This window comes from Lampris incognitus, chromosome 13 (genome assembly GCF_029633865.1).
Source record: "Lampris incognitus isolate fLamInc1 chromosome 13, fLamInc1.hap2, whole genome shotgun sequence".
Classification (NCBI taxonomy): Eukaryota; Metazoa; Chordata; class Actinopteri; order Lampriformes; family Lampridae; genus Lampris; species Lampris incognitus.
The window spans coordinates 10,321,135-10,346,568 of NC_079223.1; the positions used below are offsets into that span (position 1 = coordinate 10,321,135).

The following is a 25,434-nucleotide window of genomic DNA, read 5'->3' on the forward strand; positions in this document are numbered from 1 at the left end:
GTTCCTCGTTAGCAACACAAGCCATGCCGCGCAGTCAAATTGCCATGATGATTTTGTGGTGATCGTGTCGGTTGACTTCCACAACACTGGCCTGCCTTGTGAGAGCAAGACCCGAGTACACAAATCTTCACGGCATGTCATGCTGGTTGAACCCTGCAAATTTTCAGCTTATTTGCATATTTCCACAAAAACACAGGCTCCTTTCACAGGGAAAACATATTTATTAAAACCATAAAATGACTTTTCCATGACAATAAAAATGATAAATCAAGAGAAACATGTTCAGGCAACTTTATGAGTCATCTAATGGAAGATCTTGGGCTTTAACGTGGGGGCACCGTGCCAGGGCTAGAATGTACATGTTTGTTGGCCCTCTGTGGCTTCGCGTTCTCTCTCCGGCCCCCCCAGCGTGTGGAGTCACGGGGGGGCACCTCTGGCCCCGGTACCGGCCCCCCCCCGTGCGGCGTTTAATTATGAAGTCGAAGTCCTCTGCGGTGCAGAGCACGACCGGCTGCACCTCGCCCGTTGATGCTGAATAGGTGCCAGCTATTGCCGTACTATAAAAAAAATGACTACTTCAAAACTGTTGTTATACCAACAAACTTCCCGAGACAGTTCAGCACGACGCGGCGGTTGTGCGCCGCGGCACCGACGCAGATAAGCTGGAGTTGCACGACAGCCGCTAAGTAGTTGGCAAAGGGTGCACGAATGCATGTTAATCACCGAGTCAAAAAAGAGGCTTGAACACGAGTTTAAAAACAAAGAGAGTGAATGAGCAAATCTGGAAATAAGATTCAATCAAAGGCTTCGGCTTCAGCGAGGAAACTAGACAGTTTTCAGACACGTAGGAGCCAGTGTTTCAGGCTGGAAGCCATGACGTACTGCATGGCTCCTGCCTGTCTGAAATCCCCAATCTTTAACACAAAACCAAATCTAAACTCCAATTAAAGGTTTTTTGACTTTCATTTGCGAGCCTCCCTCGACCACCGCTACTTATGGGTGGAGGCAAAAACTGTTTCAACTATTTGACAAAGCATAACTCAAACACTCATGAATCAATTGCCGCAATATGTTAAGCATTCGATCTGTCTGTGCTCGTGTGTGTGTGTGGGTGTGTGTGTGTGTGTGTGTGTGTGTGCCTGTGTGCTTTGCACATGCAGTATGTGTAAGTGGAACAAGGGGTTTGTAAGTGTGAAACGTGGACAAGTGTACATGTGTGTGTAGCTGATGACTCGACTCTGTGGAGGAGACTTTTAAACGGTAAACACTTAGCCTGACACAATATCATCTCTATCTCCATGGCGTCAGGCATCTTTACTCCAGCTTGTCTCTCCCTCTCAGGACCTCTTTTGCCGTCGTAATCTGGAGGTTCTGGGCACATTCTGACTCCCCTCCTCTCCGACTGTGGATCTGGAACTAATAGAGGAGCCTGAGGATGCAGGCTTGACAGATAGGCCCCTCAGACTTGTGGCCAGCCTGTTTTGGTTTGTCTGCTCCGTGTTATTGCTTGTGAGGGGGAGCCTCTGGGCCCGTTTCCCTGGAGTAAGCAGCTCCACTTCCAGTGTGGTTTTCTTGCACTTGGAGACTGGGAAAGCCTTGGACTCTGCCTCGGCTTTGGCTACGACCGGAGGAAGGGGCGGCGGAGGAAGTGGATCGAACTGGGATGTTTGCGAGGCGCGTTCAATGGAGGGGGTTTGCATCATGAGCTCGCGGGCTAACAAGACTGGAGGTTCTCCAAGGCACGTCCTCTTGGCCCTCTGCGGTTGAGGGTCTTCCCCGGTATCACCAGGCTTGCGCCTCTTGCTGCCGCTGCTCTCCTGACTGGGTTCAAGCTGGGAGGAAACTAAAGAGACCCCCTCATGATCGACGCTGTCTGGAGGGCCATTCTCAGTCTGCTGGCCTGGTTTCAGGTTTTGCGGTCCCCTACCCTCAACCTGGGGACTGAGCTCGTCTAAAAGGGTAGGGAAAGCCTCTATAATTGGCTGGCGCGCCGCTTCTGGGGAAGGCGCCTTCTCTCCAGGGCTAACAGTAGGGTCTCCAGGATTGGATCCTACCTCTACAGGGCTTGATTTGGACTCTTCAGGTTTTATCTCCTGTTCCTGGTCTTCAGGACGGACACTCTGGTCAAGCTGCTGCTCCCCCACACCGGCTGCATTGAGCCCTCTCTGGATGCCGGCGCATCTGGCTCTGAAAAGGTTTGAAAGGATAATAGGATATGAAGAGATACACGAGCATCCTCTCTGACTGGTGGGGTTGGAAAGTTCTGCATTAGATCATACTTACATCTTTTGAAGCAAGGTCCTCTTTGTTTTTGTGGGGCTGTTTAAAGGCTCTTGGGTTTCTCCCACTCTGGAAAAATATTCTGATCTGCTTTGTTCGCTCAGCTCAGTCTGGAGAGGACAAACACAGAATCAGTGTAAACAAAAAATATTGTTCCTGGCACCGTTTGAAAAGGTTTGGCTCGGCCACAGATTTCTGTCATTCTCTGGCACCATCGGAAACTACTGAGCGTCAGATGATATCCACGAGACTTGTCCTGGAAAAATGATCGAATAAAATGTAATCAGAAATAACTAATACGAGGAATGAAGTATGCATTTTTGAGTCTGCATATACGTCCCTTAGTAAGACTACCGAACACTGTTTATTCACTAGCATCTACTGAGTAGCTGTCTTGGTCCAATTAAGCTGTCTGCCTGAACTCAAACACTATGACATAGGACGTTAAGAATGCTTGCTAGCATGCCTTCATAAACACTTAGCTACACCCTAGCTGGCACAAAAAATTAGTTCTCCACTTGACCAACACTGCCCAAAAGAACCACATCAAAATCTTAAAAAAGCAAGCACCAGACTGTCATACATGTGCGTTTCATAGTCTCCACTCTGAGGCTTGGAGTGATATTTGCAGCCTGAGGCAGAAACACTAAGCTGTGAGACCATGTTGACAACTCCGAACGGTGATTTAGGAAGGCTTACTGACAGGGGTACGTACAAGAGCAACGGAAAAAAAATAAATATGGAAGAATAGGTTTTTAAAAAAAAAAAAATTACACATTCGAAGAGACAGAGGCCAGTGAATGAACAATTTGGTGAGAGTTGCTCTAATGGTTAGTGGAGCCAGCGCCTGAGCAGTGGGTTCACTCGTTCAATCAGACGGGCTGGGAAAATCTAGACGGGGAAAATAAAGACTGAGCCCTCTCTCACCTCCCACAACTACCACATAAAGCCCCGCCAGTACCAGACTGTTCAAATACAGCCACTCGGTGGAGAGCAGTACAAGAATGTGGGCAGCTCCAAGGTGTGAATGTACATATACATATGTATATATATATGTGTGTGTGTGTTTGTGTGTCTTCCCTCCATCAGCCACAATTCATTATTAGGGTTAATACTCCAGTCTGTGCCCCCGACCAAGGCAATGGGAAGCAATAACTGGAGTTGGTCCCCGGGTGCTGCGCGGCGGCTGCCCACACAGCTAGGGTGGGTTAAATGCAGAGTGTGATTTCCCCACGGGGACCAATAAAGTATCTCCGATCCATTAGCCGATAACACCGAGGGCGGTCTGGCGGCGGCCCCGCCTAGCATCGACTGTGTTTTTGGCGTCGTCGTGTGGAGTGCGGGGAGGTGTGTCGAAGGCGTCTGGCTGGGAGAGCTGGCGCTGGATGGGCTGAGGGAGCCTGGTCCACTGCGTCCTGTGGGCCCAGGGACCACGGCCCTGACCGGAGCTGCGCCCGAAGAGGAAACACCGAGGGCGGTCTGACAGGACGCGGAAGCGGGGCCGGCTAAGCTAACTGCTAGCCCATGCAGATCTGCAGCTCCGACAGTCGTCCTGGCTGGCGTTGGTTCTCCTGGACAGTGATTCTTTCTCTTTTGTTTAGTTTAGATGTGTGTGTTAGTTTGGATATGTGCGCTCTTGTTGTTCGGATGTGTGTTGTTGTCTTTGTGTTGTGCTGCTGTGGGCTGGGAGAAACCGCGTTTCGTTTCATTTCATGTGCGCAAGTGCACGAAATGAAACGCCCGAGTGTTTCTGAGTCTGACTCTCCCAGGTCACTGCCGCATCGTCGGTGTAACGGCACGCTCCTGGTCCACCTGCCCGGCCAAATAAGGGTTAAAAGCCCAGCCCACGGCACGCACTTTGAAGTCCTTTCAGTATCGGTGATGGGCAAGGCCTCCTCTGAGGCAGAACGGGGAGAAAGCACGAGATTGGATCTCACCAACATGCCCCTTCAACAGGCCACTAATGAAGGGTAATCGCGGGTCCTTCCCTTGGCTGGGCCAGAACAGACCGTAGACTGACTCAGGAGGGGACGAAGCAAGCCAGGGGTGAAATTGAGCAGAACTTTGAGGTTGGGAGCCCGTCGAATTTACCTGAGCTAATTGAGTCGAGAAAGTTAGCGGGGGCAGAAAGTATCACAGTCTCTCGGTTGTACGGATGGGGGGGGGGGGGTAGATTCATGTCATACGAGGAAGCAGGGATCCCGCACTTTAAGAAATAATTTCCCGGGACTTTTCGAGGACAATTTCCAGGACTTCTGCTGGGCTCTACACGACAGCTGTTGCTCACAGGAGGTCATAATATTCAGCCTCAGCTATCGCTGGAGGCCTCAGGTCTCGAAACGGACTGTGTAAAGTTTAGCCGGTCAGTGAACACACCGCCCGAACTTCGAGCACGCCCGGCAACTGAAAATATGAGTAAAACACACAATCTCGGCTAAAAACCACGCTAAAAAGTGTGACGATTTGACAATGAAACTGAAGGAATCTCCATGACCTCAACAATTATTCCTAGACATTTGGTGAATTTCATCATTTCCAGGTGTTTTCCGTGACTGAAAGACTGATCGATAAATGTCCAGGATGCGTGGGAACCCTGGAAACGCACTCATGTGGCACTCCTTGTTGGTGTGAGGGGGAATAACGCTGTATAAATAAAACCATCAGGGAAAACAAACACATATTTGACAGTTGCTTGCTTTATCAAGTAGCTATTAGGCAAGAAAACAAACAGCAGCCAACCAACTCATGGTAATGACTCTATTGCAGAAAACCAGTTTGCCTGGGGGGAAAACAAATGGCCAAACTGGGTTAATGCTTTAACTTGCAGGCCAGTCATCCTGCAGAAACAAACAAGTAAAATACAAGTAGAATAGATGTGACAGAACGATGCTGAGTGGTGATACATTAGTAATATATGAGTAAAACGGGGGCTTTTCTTTTTCTTTACCCTCTCCCCTTTTCTCCCCAGTTGTATCCGGCCAATTACCCCACTCTTCCCAGCCATCCCGGTCGCTGCTCCACCCCCTCTGCCGACCCGGGGAGGGCTGCAGACTACCACATGCCTCCTCCCATACATGTGGAGCCGCCTCTTTTCACCTGACAGTGAGGAGTTTCACCAGGGGGGACGTAGCGCGCGGGAGGATCACGCTACCCCCCCCAGTTCCCCCTCCCCCCCGAACAGGTGCCCCGACTGACCAGAGGAGGCGCTAGTGCAGCGACCAGGACACATACCCACACCCGGCTTCCCACCCGCAGACACGGCCAATTGTGTCTGTAGGGACGCCCGACCAAGCCGGAGGTAACGCGGGGATTCAAACCACCGATCCCAACGGAACAGACCACTACGCTACCCGGACGCCTAAATAGGGTTTTTTTTTTTTATATCTTTAGCTCGCTTCCTCGTCATCATAACCTGCATCGAACCCTGTGGGTAAAACTGGGTAAATTCACATTGTACCAAACTGGTATTTTGAATCCCTTGCATCACAGCAGTAAATAGACTCAGCTGTTAGACTTTAATACGGTAAATACTCAACGCCCCGCTGACTAACACGGCCTTCAGCATTCACCTGATATTCAAGTTTCACAGCTAATTAGCCCACATTCTATCCCAGGACACAAAGGACTCAAACTACGTGTTTGGTACAACGTAATTTGTGAATTTATCCCACAAACACGTTACAATATAGCGTCTTATATTTCATATTGGGGGCGGCACGGTGGCGCAGTGGTTAGCGCGGTCGCCTCACAGCAGGAAGGTCCCGGGTTCGAACCCCGGGGTCGTCCAACCTTGGGGGTCGTCCCGGGTCGTCCTCCTCTGTGTGGAGTTTGCATGTTCTCCCCGTGTCTGAGTGGGTTTCCTCCAGGGGCTCCGGTTTCCTCCCACAGTCCAAAGACATGTAGGTCAGGTGAGCCGGCCGTACTAAATTGTCCCTAGGTGTGAATGTGTGTGGGCCCTGTGACGGCCTGGCGGCCTGTCCAGGGTGTCTCCCCGCCTGTGACGGCCTGGCGGCCTGTCCAGGGTGCCCCCCCGCCTGTGACGGCCTGGCGGCCTGTCCAGGGTGTCTCCCCGCCTTGTGATGGCCTGGCGGCCTGTCCAGGGTGCCCCCCCGCCTGTGACGGCCTGGCGGCCTGTCCAGGGTGTCTCCCCGCCTGTGACGGCCTGGCGGCCTGTCCAGGGTGCCCCCCCGCCTGTGACGGCCTGGCGGCCTGTCCAGGGTGTCTCCCCGCCTGTGATGGCCTGGCGGCCTGTCCAGGGTGCCCCCCCGCCTGTGATGGCCTGGCGGCCTGTCCAGGGTGTCTCCCCGCCTGTGACGGCCTGGCGGCCTGTCCAGGGTGTCCCCCCGCCTGTGACGGCCTGGCGGCCTGTCCAGGGTGCCCCCCCGCCTGTGACGGCCTGGCGGCCTGTCCAGGGTGTCTCCCCGCCTGTGACGGCCTGGCGGCCTGTCCAGGGTGCCCCCCCGCCTGTGATGGCCTGGCGGCCTGTCCAGGGTGCCCCCCCGCCTTGTGACGGCCTGGCGGCCTGTCCAGGGTGTCTCCCCGCCTGTGATGGCCTGGCGGCCTGTCCAGGGTGTCTCCCCGTCTGTGATGGCCTGGCGGCCTGTCCAGGGTGTCTCCCCGCCTTGTGACGGCCTGGCGGCCTGTCCAGGGTGTCTCCCCGCCTTGTGACGGCCTGGCGGCCTGTCCAGGGTGCCCCCCCGCCTGTGACGGCCTGGCGGCCTGTCCAGGGTGCCCCCCCGCCTGTGACGGCCTGGCGGCCTGTCCAGGGTGCCCCCCCGCCTTGTGATGGCCTGGCGGCCTGTCCAGGGTGCCCCCCCGCCTGTGATGGCCTGGCGGCCTGTCCAGGGTGCCCCCCCGCCTGTGATGGCCTGGCGGCCTGTCCAGGGTGTCTCCCCGCCTGTGACGGCCTGGCGGCCTGTCCAGGGTGTCCCCCCGCCTGTGACGGCCTGGCGGCCTGTCCAGGGTGTCTCCCCGCCTGTGACGGCCTGGCGGCCTGTCCAGGGTGCCCCCCCGCCTGTGACGGCCTGGCGGCCTGTCCAGGGTGCCCCCCCGCCTGTGACGGCCTGGCGGCCTGTCCAGGGTGTCTCCCCGCCTGTGACGGCCTGGCGGCCTGTCCAGGGTGCCCCCCCGCCTTGTGATGGCCTGGCGGCCTGTCCAGGGTGTCTCCCCGCCTGTGACGGCCTGGCGGCCTGTCCAGGGTGTCTCCCCGCCTGTGACGGCCTGGCGGCCTGTCCAGGGTGCCCCCCCGCCTTGTGATGGCCTGGCGGCCTGTCCAGGGTGCCCCCCCGCCTGTGACGGCCTGGCGGCCTGTCCAGGGTGCCCCCCCGCCTGTGACGGCCTGGCGGCCTGTCCAGGGTGCCCCCCCGCCTGTGACGGCCTGGCGGCCTGTCCAGGGTGCCCCCCCGCCTTGTGATGGCCTGGCGGCCTGTCCAGGGTGTCTCCCCGCCTGTGATGGCCTGGCGGCCTGTCCAGGGTCCCCCCCCGCCTGTGATGGCCTGGCGGCCTGTCCAGGGTCCCCCCCCTGCCTGTGACGGCCTGGCGGCCTGTCCAGGGTGCCCCCCCGCCTGTGACGGCCTGGCGGCCTGTCCAGGGTGTCTCCCCGCCTGTGACGGCCTGGCGGCCTGTCCAGGGTCCCCCCCCTGCCTGTGACGGCCTGGCGGCCTGTCCAGGGTGTCTCCCCGCCTGTGATGGCCTGGCGGCCTGTCCAGGGTGTCTCCCCGCCTGTGACGGCCTGGTGGGCTGTCCAGTGTGTCTCCCCGCCTGTGACGGCCTGGCGGCCTGTCCAGGGTGTCTCCCCGCCTGTGATGGCCTGGCGGCCTGTCCAGTGTGTCTCCCCACCTGTGATGGCCTGGCGGCCTGTCCAGTGTGTCTCCCCACCTGTGATGGCCAGGCGGCCTGTCCAGTGTGTCTCCCCGCCTGTGATGGCCTGGCGGCCTGTCCAGGGTGTCTCCCCGCCTGCCGCCCAACGACTGCTGGGATAGGCTCCAGCATCCCGCGGACCCCGGCCGGGATAAGCGGCTTGGATAACGGGTGGATATTTCATATTAATATACTGTTTATACGGCACTTCTCATATATTTCGCAGTAATTACCAGTCATCATAGTTCGGTTATATCTATTTTACTCGTATATTACTAGGCTATTTCTGCATAATGAATGGCGTGTAGGGTTACCTTAAACAGTGACTTGTGGACAAAAAAGAAAAGAAGAAGAAGAAGTTTCTTTCCTCCCCTGCTGGTCAAGTAAATTAGTGTTTCGGGATATAAGTGACAATATATAACCCCAGACATGAGGGGGAAGGAGTAGATGCTCCGAGTGCGCGGGGCGCTGCGGCTTGGCACGGGGCGCCGAGCGCTCCCCACCGCTCCATGGTCTGTGGCGGATGGTGGATGGCACAAAGATGGAAAGAGGAGGGGGGGGGGGAGGGAGGGAGGGAGGGGAAGGGAGGGAGGGGAAGGGAGAAAAAAAAAAAAAAAACAAAAAACAAACGTGACACAGGACGCTGGGAGAACGAGGGGGAGAGACGGCGAGTGTAGAAAAGCACGACAACAAAAGACAGGACCCCACCCACCCCGTCCCCCGCCCCCCACCCCAATATCCCGTGACCTCAGCGGTCCCTCCAGTGTGCCCACAAACGCAAGAATCCTCACACAGGAAGTGTTCACAGGCTGCCCTTTGTGCTGCGATGGAGTCATGGCGGAGTGTGGGCTAAGGATTCGTCTCTACGCTCGCATACCCACATCCATGTCTGGCTGGGACTTAGGGGCCGTTTTAACACACACACACACACACACAGAGACACACACACACAGAGACACACACAGACACACACACAGACACACAGGGCGCAGTTCTCAGAAAGTTGTGGGTGTGCTCATTTGCATTGCAATGCCTTGATATGTATTCTCATCTGTTTAATATGTCTGAAAGTGAACTTGAAAGAAAGAGCAACAAGGAGCCAACGGGAGGCTCTCTGGGAAAGTTTGGACGTAGCAGCGTCCTTCTGTTCCTGTCGGCACAACATCAAACCGGCGAGACGCGGAGGGGCGGAGTGAGAGGAGGAGGAGGAGGAGGAGGAGGGGGGGAGGTTAGACTCAGGCAGGAAGATGGAAAAGAACGAGGGCACGGAGAGGAAGGAGAGGGCCGGACGGAGGGCTAACGAGAGAGGGGGCGAGAGGCGAGGGAGGAAAGGAGAGAGCGGCCTATGAATAATTACGGCGGGCCGTGGATAAAACAACGAGCGGGTGGGAACCTGGGGTGGCCCAGCCTCCTCCTCCTCCCCCACCCCACCCCCCACCCCCCCCCACCCCAATGGCTGGAGAGACGCCACGGAGAGACGGGGGGAGGGTGAGGCAAGACATGGTGGTAAATAAGATCCTCTAGCCACCGCCATCATCTCTCTCCCCTCAGCAACAAGGATTTAACCCCCACCCCCCACCCCCCCCCCACCCCACCGGCACACACACACACACACACACACACACATACCCAAACGCCAGCCAGTCTGCTCGCCCCCACACAAAACTGCAACGACAAATAAAAAAAATAAAACAGCTCCTGTGATGCAACACACACAGAGCAGACCAACGTTAGCCTGCTCGGGCCCGGCGCGAGAGCTCAGCGCCCGAGCGACGTGGCTCCACCGCTGGAGCTCCACCGCTGGAGCTCCGGCGGTGGAGCTCCGGCGGTGGAGCTCCGGCGGTGGAGCTCCGGCGGAGACCACATCTGGATGTCAGATCACACAGATAAGCGGAGAGGACAGGTAATAAATCAACTGGCCTTAAAAGATCCCATTACCAAGATCCACCATCGCTCTTACTCGATCACCTGGACGGAGCCGGATGCGCCACTTCAAAAAGATAACCGACGGAGATCGCGGAAAATGCGGAGAGAGCGCTCGCCCCCCCACCACCCCCACCTCCACCCCCACCCCCCACCCCTCCTAGCCCAGATAAGGCAAGAACACAGATGGGGAGATTATGTAGGCTATCTTTTAATGTGGATGCACTTAAAAGCGGTGGACAGAACTGGCTGCCTAGACTCCGTCAAGCGGTTCTGTCCAGTGCCGCCCGGTTGTGCAGAATTCCAGCCTGGAAAGGGGGCGTCCGGGTGGCGTGGCGGTCTATCCCGCTACCTACCAACACGGTTCGAATCCCCGCGTGACCTCCGGCTTGGTCGGGCGTCCCTACAGACATAATTGGCCGTGTCTGCGGGCGGGGGGCGGGATGTGTGTGCTGGTCGCTGCACTAGCGCCTCCTCTGGTCGGTCGAGGGACTGGTTCGGGGGGGGGAGGGGACTGGGGGACATAGCGTGATCCTCCCAAAGGAGACAAGTGGTAGTGTGCAGCCCTCCCCGCATCAGCAGAGGGGGGTGGAGCAGCGACCGGGACAGCTCGGAAGAGTGGGGTAATTGGCCGGAGACAATTGGGGAGAAAAAAGGGGGAGGGGGTTGGGGAGAGAAGAAGAAGAAGGGAAAAAAAGATTCCAGCCTGGAATGACAGAAGACCTGCAAGTGTCTGAAAACATTTATGAAGTAACCTGGAGTGCAATCAGCCATCAATTCATCGCGAGCTGTTATCTGATGGGACTGTATTTGGAGTCAAGGTTGTTTGTTTTTGGATTTCCTTGCCGCTTTCGCATCTTTCCCGATGCCCACCCCTCCCTCAAAAAAGGAGGGATACCATCACATCGGGCCATCTCTCATGATGTGATCCATATTTCCTCGACGCGTTTTCGTCCCTCCGCATTATGAGAACAGCGACAACGCCAATCCGTCACTGGTTGACCTTTGAGCGAACGTACAACTGGCAGGCTGAGGTACGCAATATTCTCAAACTGGCACCGACGAGATGTTTGTGAAAGTAGCTAGTCTACAAACTCAACTGCCTCTCACGACTAACCCTCACCCCGCCCCTCTCCAAGTCTCCGCCCTCTCCACCCCAGCTCCCACAGAGGAGACATGCCCTGAGCTCACCTCATCTTCCGTACAACGAAGTCAACAAACATGCACGGGCACATAGCGCTATAACAAGGATCGTTCTTTCCCCCGTTTTACAAGGAAAACGTCTCTGGATCCGCTCTCCTTCCATTTAGAAGGATCAAGTTAAGCCACCAAGTGTTTGTGTTCCTCCCCGCCAGGTATGGCAGTTAGGTAGGTCAGGTTGGGGTACAGTATAGCTTACAGCGTGTCACTTGGAAACCAGATGTTGACAGGGTGCCATGATGGCGGATTTGGGGGGGGGGTGGTTCCGGGATGGTCGTATACTGTAACTGACTCTAGCGCCGCAGCTGGCCCCGGGTGAGAGGGAGAACAGCCGACATCGGATGCCATTTCTCAGGCTGTCGGGAGATGGAGGGCCATTGGGAGAAGAGATGCTGTTAGCTGTTGAGAGCTGCGAGGAACAGAGGAGTGCTGAGGTCATGAGTAAACACACAGGCTCTTCCAGAGCTCAGGAGAGGGGGTGGTTGGAAACACATCTGCTCTCCCTTTGATCCAACCTTCTGCAGCCCAGCAGGCCTCTCACCTCGGCTGCCCACTCTACGCCTGACTAGAAAACAACCGCTACGTTCTGAGACACTCGCTCCTCCTTCCCATCCTGCCGTCCTCCTCGCGGCTGGTGCTGACTCACGACGGGAGCATCTCTTTATAAGCAACTCCTAATCCTTAAATGTCAAGGGGGGGAAAAAACGAGGCTACACGAAGGCACATGGTCTAAGAGATGCCTTTTGTTTCAGATTCCCACAGCCTCGTCCAAACTCTCTCAGGCCATTGTGATTTGAGTTTCAAATGCCCTGTCCCTGCAAAAAGGAAAAGTCCCCTCTGCAGAGTTGGAAATGGTCGAGGCTCTCTCGACTCTCTCTTTTCAACTGGACCAGAGCTCAGGATATGACTAATCAGTAAGCACAGTATGTGACAGACATATAGCACGCTAGAGTTTGGAGAGCTTGGTGCCGGCTTTCACTGGACACAAAAGCCCAGCCATGATGTCACCTTAGTTCCCTCACTATATTACCCCCTGACCTTGTGAGAAGTGCTAATTCGGTTGAGTCTATATTTCCACTGTGGTCGAGGACTTTTGTTCAACAAATCGCACACACAGAATCAAAATAAAAACTTCCCCTAGTACTGGGAAACATGTGGCAGTCTTGGGGCCCAACAGGCTCAAGTTGTCAAGAATTGTGGTCTAAAAGACCCTCTCGTAAACATGTGACTACTTTTGACCTACAACTCCAAACGATCCCATTAGTGTTTAGACGGTAAAAATACGCTTTTTGCATCAGTTGTGACTCATGTTGCAAAATCCATTTTTTTCTTTATTTGGATTTATGTCTTTCCTGGCAACATTCAAATTGCAAAAACTCACTCCCCGACAAATTAGAATAAAGGAGGTAAACAGATAATTGTTTTTGTCATGTGAAAGACTTCAGCCTTGCCGTCTGGTATCTTTCCCTTACAAAACCGCGCTCGAGGTTGGGCTAGCGAGAGCTCCACCGCAGCAATCCCACCCTCCAATTCTCTCTGCTTGTACTGTATGAGCCCAAAGAACCACATCCTGAGGAGAGGAACGCAATCGACAGCAATGCCTCCTTAAACTGGAAAATCGGTTACACAATCTGAACTTTTCACTGACGACTGCACTGTTCCACTAAAAATATTACAATCAATGCTTTCATTGGGAGCCAAACTCTGGAGAGTGCAGAGAAGTTTCAAAGGGAAACAATAGCAAAAAAATAAATAAATAAAAAAATAAAAACCTAGAAAAACATTGGGCCACTGATCATGGGATGTGATGGGAGAGTTGTCTGTCCTTGATGTCAGTGCCAAGGTGAGAGGCTCCACCACAGTTTCCCAGAATACTCTGGGGAGAGCAGTTTGGGCTCAAATGAGCACTGGTGGAAAGGTACTCGCCTGTAACACGAAGAGGCAAAAAGAACCTCAGTTTTGGGTCTTGTGACATTTGCAAGAGTGCAACACGATCTACACGGCCGTGGACTCTTTAAAGGGAAATACCCACTGCCCCCGACCCCATCTGAGTCCAATCAATCATGGCTCATGACGTCTGACTGCAGACAATTGTGTCAACCGAAGTCTCCATTAATGACCCAGACAAGAATGCACATGTAGCAGGGAGATGAAAAGTGTTATTGTAGTTGTCCAACTCCTCGGAGGGTAGCGTGGAGGATGTACACTGGAAGTCTTGGTGAATTTATCGACACTGAACACGCATATGCATATTCATGAACGATCTACACGAGGTGCGAGCGAAAATAAATACATTGTGTATCTAATGAAGAGGAAGGGGGTGGAAAGAAAATCCAGTATTTAGCTGAAATACAAAGACAGCTATTTCAATTTTTGCTTTCTTCTGCAACTCTTCTTCCAAATTGGAAGTCCGTCAAAATTAGGTTTTTTTTTAAATTTTATTTTATTGTCCGACGGAGAACAACAGACCCCTCTGAGGACAGACAATTTGCAACTTCAAATTTAGTACAAAATCGTCTTGTGACTTCCCAATAACTGAGATTTATAACTGCCCAATCTACGTGTCGAGAAAAATGGATGAAAACTGTGCAGCTGGACGGACTTGGCAGGACGTATCGCTCTGCAAGGATGTAACAGAATCTCCCACATTAGGCGAGAGCAAAGTGGGGGGGGGGGTGGGCCTCCTCAAAAGAAAATTGTGCACATTTGATGTAATTTTAGATACATCTGTCTGTTAAAGCTGTCAGGCGTTCTCCGAGTGTCCGCGGAGCTGCATATCAGCTTTAAATTCATAGGAGGTGGCCCGCGGACACCTTTGGGGATGCGTTTCGTTGTGTAGTCTTACAAAGGACGCTGATATTCGCTGGACCTCAGCAGGGATGACTGATATCACCATTGTGATTGGAAACATATGTCGAGGGGAATTCCACCTCTTAAAAATCTTTTATTCAATTACTGAGGTGGTTATGCCCAAGACTCTAAACTGTATTAGTTTGTAGTTTCTGAAACAATAAGTGCGAGACACACACTTCCAACTGATCCTTTGGCATGTGATTTAGCTAACCGTTAAGATACGACACTCTGAAACAGATTTCCTCACAAAACTGTTCAAGACCCCAGACACATTATTACATTTCAGTGAATTATACATGATATACATTCTGCGTCATTTCATTGGAAAACAGTAAAAGTAAAGATTAATTTTGGACGGGGGGATTCCCCCCTTTTTCTCCCCCAATTGTATCCGGCTGATTGCCCCACTCTTCACTGCTCCGCCGCCTCTGCCGATCCGGGGAGGGCTGCAGACTACCACATGCCTCCTCCCGTACATGTGGCGTCACCTGACAGTGAGGAGTTTCACCAGGGGGATGTAGCACGTGGGAGGATCACGCTATCCCCCCCCAGCTCCCCCTGAAAAGGTGCCCCGGCTGACCAGAGGGGGCGCTAGTGCAGCGACCAGGACACATACCCACATCCGGCTTCCCACCCACAGACACAACCAATTGTGTCTGTAGGGACACCCGACTAAACCGGAGGTAACGCAGGGATTTGAACCGGCGATCCCCGTGTTGGCAGGCAACAAAGTAGACCGCCACAGCACCCGGACGCCCCCAAGATTGATTATTTTAAGGTGACGTTGTTTTACGTTAGAACACATTTGTAGACTAACAAACAAAAGAAAACAACTAAATATGCAGTTTGCACAAGTGTTCAAGCCTTGTGCTCTGGAATATCCAGTTACACAAAAATGAAAATGATCGCCTGAACAAGGGAACAACTACTTGACATTTGGTCTCCGTCTACATACTTACATTAAAGTGCTTTCACTCTGCGGATAAACACACTACTCTGTTTTAAGGATCGCTGGTCAAGCTGAAGGAAAGTTGTGAAACTAAAGACTGAACAGCACTCTGCACAAGTTTGAAAACAAAATAATACAAACGCCTCAATTAGAACAAGGACTCCAATAAAATCCCAGAGTTCAGAAATCCCCATGAGCACCGATAACTGCATCACACCGCCTACACCTCTAGAAAAGGCTGCCCATCAAGAGTTAGCGCCCACGCTACACAATTGTTCACCGCGCAACAATATCAACAGCTCCGCATGAAAACCAGCCTGTGTGGAAGGCTGACAAAGAGAGAAGGCATCGTTCCAACAGTACTACCTTAAAGCACTTCTAGTTTGTCAGACAGCAGGAGATTTACCCGCCCACCACAGTTCTCAACACAGGAGCGGCGCAGGGTTGTTGCCATTACTCCATTACTCTACAGTCTGTTCACACATGACTGTGTTGCCAAATATCATAACAGCATAGTGAAACTCACACATGACACTGCAGTAACTGCACTGATAAATGACAGCAATGAATCATGAATAAGGAATCGGGAACACTTCGTCATTTCACTTCATGTACTTGCTTACGTGAAATGAAAAAAAAAAACACATCATTTCCCCCAGAGCACAGCAGTGCAACACAAAGACAAAAACACATATCCAAAAATGACAAGAACACATATATCAAACTACAAAAAAAAAAAATCACTGTCCAAGAGAACGAACGCAAGATGACTGTCGGAACTGCCGGTCTGCATGGGCTAGCAGTTAGCTTAGCCTCCCCCGCTTCCTGTCAGATCACCCTCGGTCTTTCCCCCTCGGGCACAGCTCCAACAGGGCCATGGTCCCTGGGCCCACCGGACGCAGCAGACCAGGCTCCCCTAGCCGATCCAACGCAAGCTCTCCCAGCCAGACACCTTCAACACACCTCCCCGCACTCCACACGATGACACTAAAATACAGTCAACGCTAGCCGAGGCCACCGCCAGACCGCCCTCAGTGTTATCGGAACTGCCAGTCTGCATGAGCTAGCAGTTAGCTTAGCCTGCCCCACTTCCACGTCCCATCAGACCCGTCAGGCCGATCCAGCACCAGCTCTCCCAGCCATCAAATGAAGACAAAACGCCGCTGCACGGTGGCACAGTGGTTAGTGCGGTCACCTCACAGCAAGAAGGTCCTGGGTTTGAACCCCGGGGTTGTCCCGGGTCGTCCTCTGTGTGGAGTTTGCATGTTCTCCCGTGTCTGTGGGTTTCCTCCGGGTGCTCCAGTCTCCTCCCACAGTCCAAAGACATGTAGGTCAGGTGAACTGGCCGTAATATATTGTCCCTAGGTGTGAATGTGTGTGTGTCGGCCCTGTGATGGACTGGCGGCCTGTACTGGGTGTCTCCCCACCTGCCACCCAATGACTGCTGGGATAGGCTCCAGCATCCCGCAACCCTGAGAGCAGGATAAGCGGTTTGGATAATAGATGGATGGAATAATAGCTGGATGATATATATAGTTTTAAGGGCTGAGCAAGCCAGGGTACATGCATTTCATTGCATTTGAAGGTACATGGTACTTTTTATATGTATATATGATAGTAAAGTGAACTTGAACTTGACTATGTGGGACAAGATTTTTTTGGTCAGACTGAACAAGATAGAAATGTTTTGGACCAAGCTTAAAGTGCCATGCATGACAAAAAAACAGAAATATCATCCCTACGGTAGTGCTAGCGTCATGCTCTCAGGTAGCTTCTCATCAGCAGGAACTGGGTATCGAGTTAAAACCATAGACTGTATAAAAAAGATGCACGAGGCCATCTTGTCAGTTGTTGGAGCCAGAAAATCCAAATTTGTGTAATGGGATGGAGCTGGGGTGGGACTCGGGTGGCAGACGGATTGACAGACCTGTCAATCACGGCAGATACTCCCTCAACATGCCACTTTCTTAACCGTTAATATCTTCTTAACGGAACAATGATTTTAAAAATAACCACCCTCACACTGTGTGCTAGAGTTGAAATTAGTGATTAAGATCCCAACTTCTTCCCAAACTGACTTTACATTGAACTGCACGTTTATTGCAGCCAGCCACCTAGTGGCCATGGCGGAACTGCAACTTAAGGCAATTTCGCATTGGCTCCAACTTTCAACCCTGGGGGACTGCCGCTTGGTTAAAACTTAAGGAAAAATAACACAGGGAAATACTACAAAGGAAGCTGCTGTCTGCTAAAAAACTGACGCTTGGGAGAGAGTTTGCCTTTCAGCAGGACAATGATCCCACGCACGAAGCCAAAGCAACCCTGGAGTGGTTCAAGAACAAAAAGGTGAATGTCCCACAGTGACCCAGTCGAGGTCCTAATGTCAATCCCATTGAGGAGACGTGGCTCTATTTAAAAACCTGCATTCCACAAGAGCCATCAAACCAGCCTGAACAACCTGGAGCATGGGGCAAACAGCCCTCTTAAACAGTGCGCAAAGCTGGTGGATACTTGCCCCAGAACACTTAAAACTGATATTAAAGATATCAAAAAGATATAACCAAATATCAGTGGGAATGTGCGGCGCTAGAATACTCAGGCAAGTGACGAATTTAAATCTTTTCTTAATATGTGCAGACAAACAACTAGTTTTTACTTTGAGAATTTACTGTTAGAGTATTTGTGTTTTAAATAATCAAATCAAATTGGTATGTGGTATATGAGCGAGTGCGTATGTGCATGTGTGTGTGTGAAGAATTTGATAACTTGTAATAGGCAATGTATGTTCCTTTGCACCACAATTTAGCTTTGGTTTTTCTACCACTGCTTCAGAGTAGGGCGGCATGGTGGCGAGGTGGGTTAGCGCGGTCGCCTCACAGCAAGAAGGTCCAGAGTTCGAGCCCCAGGGTAGTCCAACTTTGGGGGTCGTCCTCTGTGTGGAGTTTGCATGTTCTCCCTGTGTCTGCGTGGGTTTCCTCCAACAGTCCAAAGACCTGTAGGTCAGGTGAATCAGCTGTACTAAATTGATCCTAGGTATGAATGTGTGTGTGTATGCAGCCCTGTGTGATGGCCTGGCGGCCTGTCCAGGGTGTCTCCCGCCTGCTGCCCAGTGACTGTTGGCATAGGCTCCAGCATCCCCGTGACCACATATATATATATATGTCTATATATACACATACATACAGTATCCCTGTGACCTTGAGAGCAGGATAAGCGGTTCGGATAATGGATGGATGGATGGATGGTTCAGAGTATTGATATCAATGGATTTAAGTTGTTCTGTTTGTCTTAAACCAGATTTTGCTTTTAAAATCTAAAGCAAAAGGAAAGCCCTATAAAATGATCTTGGGGAAGAGCCTGCGGGGGGAGAGATACCTGTGTGAAGAGCATCCCCCTCCAAATCAAGTGTAGTGCATTTTTGCCAACAAGGAAAAAGATGCCCTCATTACCTCCCATGTACATTATCTGTTCTACGCTGATAGTGCATCTGCCTCACACGATTAGCAAAATGATCTCTTTACTAAGTTTCCTTTATTAAGCCCCTTGGGCAAATTCATTTACTGCAAATCAACCCATCCTAGCTGTGATCTGTGTAGCTCGGAGCAGTGGGCTGCCGCCTTCATGCTGCGCCCGGGGACCAAGTCCAGTTCTTTTCCCATTGCCTTGGTCAGGGGCACAGACAGGAGTACTAACCCTCACATGCATGTTTCTTTTGATGGTGGGGGAAACCGGAGCACCCGGAGAAACCCACCGCAGACACGGGGAGAACATGCAAACTCCACACAGAGGAAGACCTGGGACGACCCCCAAGGTTGGAAAACCCAGGGCTTCGAACCCAGGACCTTTTTGCTGTGAGGCGACAGCGCTAACCACTGGGCCACCGTGCCGCCCTTTAATGGATTTTTTAAGCGATATACCTAAATTGTAGATGCGGTCTCAGTCTGTATTGGAACTATGGGGGAGCTAAGGGGAGCTCAGCTCCCCTGAAAGCCTACTTTATTCAATTTAGGGGGAGCTCTGAAACATCACAGTGGTGTTTTCTCCCAGAGGCCAATGGAAGCCCGGCTTCCCCTGGGTTTTTCCCCCCAGACTGTAGTTGCCATTTTAATAAAGACACCTCGTTAACAGTTGAACAGTTTCGGTAATTCTTCTGTGGTGTTGCTGCCATCTCTTCCCCATTTCTCATCGAGTACAGTGAGTGAAACAGCGTCCCTCTGAATGTTAACACGGGCGGCACGGTGGCCCAGTGGTTAGCACTGTTGCCTCACAGCAAGAAGGTCCTGGGTTCGAACCCCAGGCCGTCCCAGGTCCTTTCTGTGTGGAGTTTGCATGTTCTCCTCGTGTCTGCAGTGGGCTTCCTCCGGGTGCTCCGATTTCCTCCCACCATCAGGAACTCCTCTCTGAGCCCCTGACCAAGGCGATGGAAAGAAGAACTGGAGTTGGTCGCCGGGCGCTGCAGCTGCCCGCTGCTCCTAGCTACACGGCTAGGAGGGTTAAATGCAGAGAGTGAATTTCATTGTATGCATGTACAAATGACAAATAAAGTGTATTCTATTCTATGTGGTGAATGTCAGTTAACTTGTGTGGTGAACCACTTTATTGCACTCCTACTGTAGACGAGTCCGCCAGGAGGCCAGGCCGCAGTTGGCTTCCCTTGGTGAAAAAAATGGAAAGATCAACCAATCAGATTAGGCTAGCGTCATGCCACTGCCAAAATTCGACGGGTCTCTGGACTATGCTAAGGGTAGCCAGCCGCCCTTTGGCCTCACACCAATCAAATCATAGCATGTTATCAACATCATTTAAATTAAATAATGGGATATTTAACCGTTCGCTATTTTTTGCATTAGCAAGTAGTGGCGTGCACTTACGGAGGGCGGAGATTTGGAGATTTTAGTAAAGGACAACTTTGCCAAACTACCACTGCAGCAGCAACTTAAAATTAAGACTGACGGCAGGCCAACGCCAAAACTGAATTATTGACCACTTCCCCACCATGAAAGACAGGAGAATGGCCTTCCTCTTCGAATAGGGTGAGTCATATGCACACCCCCGTCTCTCTCTGTGGCTTTACTGTTGACGGAACGGCCCTTGTAGCTCTGTGTGCAGCTTTTGATGTGGTTATATTGCTTAGATGTATTGTGCCTCGCTTGACTGGATTTAGCTGCATGTCCACTGAAGTAGTCGTTTTACTGCAGTTGTTTACACACAGGAAATAAGCACCACAGACAGCACCCATCGGGCCAGGTCACCTGTTTAGACGAGATGGGGATGGTCTGTTGCCTCTGCAGGTCTGGTATGTGGTTGTCGGTCTTTTAGGTCATGTTGTATAATGAACATTTGGCCTAGTTTTAAATGGTAAGTATAGAAAGTATTTGTGTATGTCAATCAGAATCAGAATACTTTATTAATCCCCGAGGGGAAACTGGGTACATACTACATGTCAAGCACATACAATGGGGTTTGTAAGTCACGTGTTTGGTACATGTAACCGACTGATACGTTATGATGTGGACGCCTCTATTTACTACAGCAAGAAGGTAGACAACTAGCGTGTGCAGGTTATATTATGTCGGCTGTTAAAGTAGTGATGTACGCCTGTCCATTAAGGACCCCCCTCCCCCTCCCCCCCCACACACACACAAAAGGACATAGATAAGAGGTCATTTCTCACTTGGCTTCCTCAAAAAAAATTCTCCACGCCACTGAAACATCGCCCATTTTTGTGTCACAGGTTATAAATGTTTATTTTTCTGTACATTAAGGTTCCTGAGAGGAATAATAGTAACAATACTCCAATGTTGTGTTTATTCGCTCATTACATCCCAATTTTCGAACATCTGTCTCCACTATAATAAACATAACGCTGTGTCTATTCCTGATGTGGCGGCCCACTCGCATCACTACCTTTAATTCGCCACTTGAACTTCTTCTCTTCTCTGAGTGGCTAGCTAACAAGTTGTCCTGTGGTCGCTTCTGATTTAAGGTAAGAATCAGGGAATTACTTGCTTGAGTTGTGTGTTTGTGAGGACTGGCCCTGGTCCTATTTACTATTGAAGTTTTTTGCTATGATTGTCATGTGATTCTGTCCCCTAACTGCGATGCAGCTGGTCTAGGTCAGATTGACTTGCATGACGTAGGACAGGCTAGCCAATGTGTGGCATGTGTGCTATGCACCTACATTTTGTATGTGACATTTTGTGTGGTATTGATTGTCATTTTATTTAGACCTGTGATGTTTCAATCTTACTTTTGCAAGGTGTTGAACAAAAGTGTGATGGGTATTGTATTTTCTGCTTCCGGAGTGGGAAGATGGCGGCACGAATTCACGTTTGCGGCTGCCTCACCCAGTACCGTCCATGCAGTGTCTTTGTCCACGTCTAAGTTTGTCTTCGTTTGATGGCTGGGAGAACTGGCGCTGGATCGGCTGGGAGAGCTTGGTCTGCTGCGTCCGGTGGGCCCAGGGACCGCGGCCCTGCCCGGAGATGCACCCGAAGAGGAGACGTCGAGGGCGGTCTGACAGGACGCGGAAGCAGGGCAGGCTAAGCTAACTGCTAGCCCATGCAGACCGGCAGTTCCGACAGTCATCCTGGCTGGCGTTCGTTCTCCTGGACAGATTTGTTTTTTTTTGTTTAGTTTGGATATAGTATGTGTTAGTGTGGATATATGTGTTAGTGTGGATATATGTGTTAGTTTGGATATATGTGTTAGTTTGGATATATGTGTTAGTGTGGATATATGTGTTAGTTTGGCTATATGTGTTAGTTTGGCTATATGTGTTAGTTTGGCTATACGTGTTAGTTTGGATATATGTGTTAGTTTGGATATATGTGTTAGTTTGAATACATGTGTTAGTTTGGATATATGTGTTAGTTTGAATATATGTGTTAGTTTGGATATAGTATGTGTTAGTTTGGATATATGTGTTAGTTTGGATATATGTGTTAGTTTGGCTATATGTGTTAGTTTGGCTATATGTGTTAGTTTGGCTATATGTGTTAGTTTGGATATATGTGTTAGTTTGGCTATATGTGTTAGTTTGGCTATATGTGTTAGTTTGGCTATATGTGTTAGTTTGGCTATATGTGTTAGTTTGGATATATGTGTTAGTTTGGATATATGTGTTAGTTTGAATACATGTGTTAGTTTGGATATATGTGTTAGTTTGAATACATGTGTTAGTTTGGATACATGTGTTAGTTTGGATATATGTGTTAGTTTGAATACATGTGTTAGTTTGGATACATGTGTTAGTGTGGATATATGTGTTAGTGTGGATATATGTGTTAGTGTGGATACATGTGTTAGTGTGGATACATGTGTTAGTGTGGATATATGTGTTAGTGTGGATATATGTGTTAGTTTGAATACATGTGTTAGTTTGGATACATGTGTTAGTGTGGATATATATGTTAGTTTGGATATACATGTTAGTGTGGATATATGTGTTAGTGTGGATATAAGTGTTCTTGCAGTTTTTGGATGCGTGTTTCTGTCTTGGTGTTGCGCTGCTGTGGGCTGGGAGAAACGGTGTTTCGTTTCATTGCGTGTGCGCCAGTGCATGAAATGAAACGACAAAACCAAGTGTTCCTGATTCCTGGTTCTGGTGTATTATCATAGCGACGTTGCCTCCGGGATGGTTTACTATGCAGTAGGTGTTTGTGCGTTGTGTTTACAGTGCGGCTGTTGTCTTGCGAGCTTATGTTTTGTGCAAGACCAACAGTTGAGGCTGAAGGCATGTTCCCACGTTGTCATGTGATGTAATCTAGCTCTGGTCTGTAGAACCGTAGCGCAAACCGCTGGCTGATGCACTGTGTGGATTTTGTTTTTTTTTTGTTGCTCGAGTGATACAAAAACATTGGATTGTGTTGCCGTCTCTGTGTTACCTGCATGGCCGGATTCCCTCCGTACCAAGTGAAATGTTATTGACAGTATTAAGCGTACGTACTAGTACCAGTAGAACGCTTTTCGCAGTACTTCTGCAACTGACCGCACACGTCCAGGTCTGCTCGTGCATGTGACACGTGTAGTAGCGCAGCAGAAAATAGGGCTCCCCTGAAAGCCACCGCGTAACTCGAACCCTGGGCAGGAATCCAATGTTTTATTATGTATGATCAATTGATGTTTTAGAACCTTGGCTTTCAGGCAAGATAGCCCTTTTAACAGTGACGGGATACTGATACATCCTAAGGAGAGCCATTACCCTCCACCCCCCTTAAAGTCAAACCTGTGATGGCCTGTTAAACTAACGCTGCCGTCGTAACGTCGAGAGCGTCATGCCGAAATACCAGAAAAACGAGCGCACGTCGATAAAAGCAACTCCGGGGTTTTATTTTCCCAACTCGGGCTGATCTCAGGACATGTCTCTGGGACCCCAGTTTTGGGACCAGTGACCCCGCAGCTTTAGGACCACCACCACCGCCGCCCCCCCCTTCCCATCCCTCTTTCTCATAGCGAGGCCTGGGGGCCCAGTCCTGCAAAGGGGGTTGACAGGTTCAGAGGCCAACCTATGTAAACAAGGCCGGCACATATACAGTAAGAGCACAATTTTGGCAATACATCCCTGCAATAACACACAGACCGGTGCTGGGGTTTTTGTTTTTTTTTGTTTTTTTTTTTTTTTTTCACCAGGCGACTATAAGAGGAAATAGGGGAGTATAAACAGCACTCACCACGGCGGAGCTCGGGTTTCCATGGTGCACCGAGGCATCCTCCGGACTGCTCACACACACAACGTAGCGCTCAGGAAACACACGCAACGCTGAGGCAGGCGGAGAAACAACACAGAGACCATGCTAGTTAATATAATGCGGGCTTAGTCTTGGCTAGGAGTCAAACTCAGACAGAGGGAATTGTGGTAGAGGTTAGTAAGGCCATCAACAAGCTCCAAGCATTTACTAGCCCTCAAACTAGAGGGAAAATGACAGCTTACAGATGATTGCCCGGCTTTATGGGCCAAGTAAGCAGCATGAAATATTAGGGAATTTTTACACCGATAATGGCTCACAGGGAGAATTTCGTTCTCTTTTTTTATTTTATTTTTTATCAGTTTAATGGGGTAAGACCATCGATAGTGTATAATTAGAATTTATACTTCCACGTCGTACAAGTAGCCTTATAATCCATTGAGAAAACTATAATTTTCTCCCTTCAAATGAAATGACTGTATAGAAACATCTGGACGAGGACTTTGCGATTTCCTTGCAAACAAACCCGGTGCCTCGCTTCCATTAACAGATAACCCAGTAGTAGCCGGCACATGAAGCTCGGCGTTGCCATTCAAGATACTGAAAGCAGACCACATCCTTTAATCCCTGAAACCCGTTTATCTCCTCCCCGGCTGCAAAAAGATCCCCCGAGTTGTTCACAGCTTCACATTTTTCTTGGGGTCTAACATAAAAAAACAAAATAGCTAGAAGAGTTTTAGAGAAATCCCACTTTACGCCTAAACGACCCCGCCGTGAAGCGCGGCTAACACGGCAGGCCAAATAATGCCGCCGCCTTCGATTCCGGAGACTCCGTCGTAATTCGACGGGTTACGGACCCGCTGAGAGGAAGAAGCCCGAGCCGGCTGCGGGGCGGCGCTGCCTCCGCGTCCAGGTCCCCGGGGAGCAGATCTTAACTTTGCTGTCAGGAAGAGGGGCCACGGTGGTCCCATGAAAAGGTGGCCATGGGTCACGAGCGCTAGATGGGGCTTGGAGATGGACCCTCGCTGCCCTCCGCAGACGGCCCTATAGCCCGTCTCTCACACACAGTGGCCTCTCAGGGGAGACACTTTAACGGCCGCCTGGTCTCAAAAGAGCAGGTAGGGGCAGGACATTAAAAACAAGTGAGGAGGAGAAAAATCAACATGCAGACCACAGCGGATGGCTGGGTCGGTTCTGTGGGAAATTTGGCTGCTTTCGAGCCGTGGAAGATGGCCACTTTTGATTTATCTGACAGAAAGGATTAATATTTGTGAAACCTTCCAGGCAACATACCCGCATAATGCTGTTGTTTGGCAACGCATCTGAGGTTGACGTGTCGCTTCTGAAAGCCAGCCACGAGGTTGAAGCTTTCTCCTGCAAAAAAAAGAAGGGGGGGAGGGGAGGAGGGGGGGGGTCACGTTATGAATAAATTCCTTATCTACGTCTAATATCGCTCACTCGCGAGGCACGGCAAGTGACGTTTCGGGACATTTTACGATACAATTCCTCCGGGACACCGGAGGGCTGAGCTTCGTGGTTTCTTGTGCACGGGCTCGTCGCTGCTTTCATCGGCTGATGCACAGCGCTGATAACGTCAACCCGAACGACTGCTGCTGGCGCTCTCCTCCATATGCTGGCAGAGCAACAGGAAGTGGAGGCAGCGATAAAGTGATTAATGAGAGG

The 25,434-nt window shown here is 50.9% G+C and overlaps 1 protein-coding gene across 1 annotated transcript in view; it reads right to left on the reverse strand.

Moving 5' to 3' along the window:
- Window positions 1-465: 465 nt before the first annotated feature.
- The window catches only part of slx4ip (SLX4 interacting protein), a 39,898-nt gene continuing 14,929 nt past the window's right edge, over window positions 466-25,434 (reverse strand). The window contains exons 4-7 of the mRNA XM_056292270.1: window positions 25,045-25,125; window positions 23,737-23,825; window positions 2,284-2,390; window positions 466-2,187 (exon numbers count right to left, since the gene is read on the reverse strand). Coding sequence (XP_056148245.1) covers window positions 1,338-2,187; window positions 2,284-2,390; window positions 23,737-23,825; window positions 25,045-25,125 — 1,127 coding nt within the window. The 3' untranslated portion in view covers window positions 466-1,337. The remainder of the gene's footprint in view (window positions 2,188-2,283; window positions 2,391-23,736; window positions 23,826-25,044; window positions 25,126-25,434) is intronic.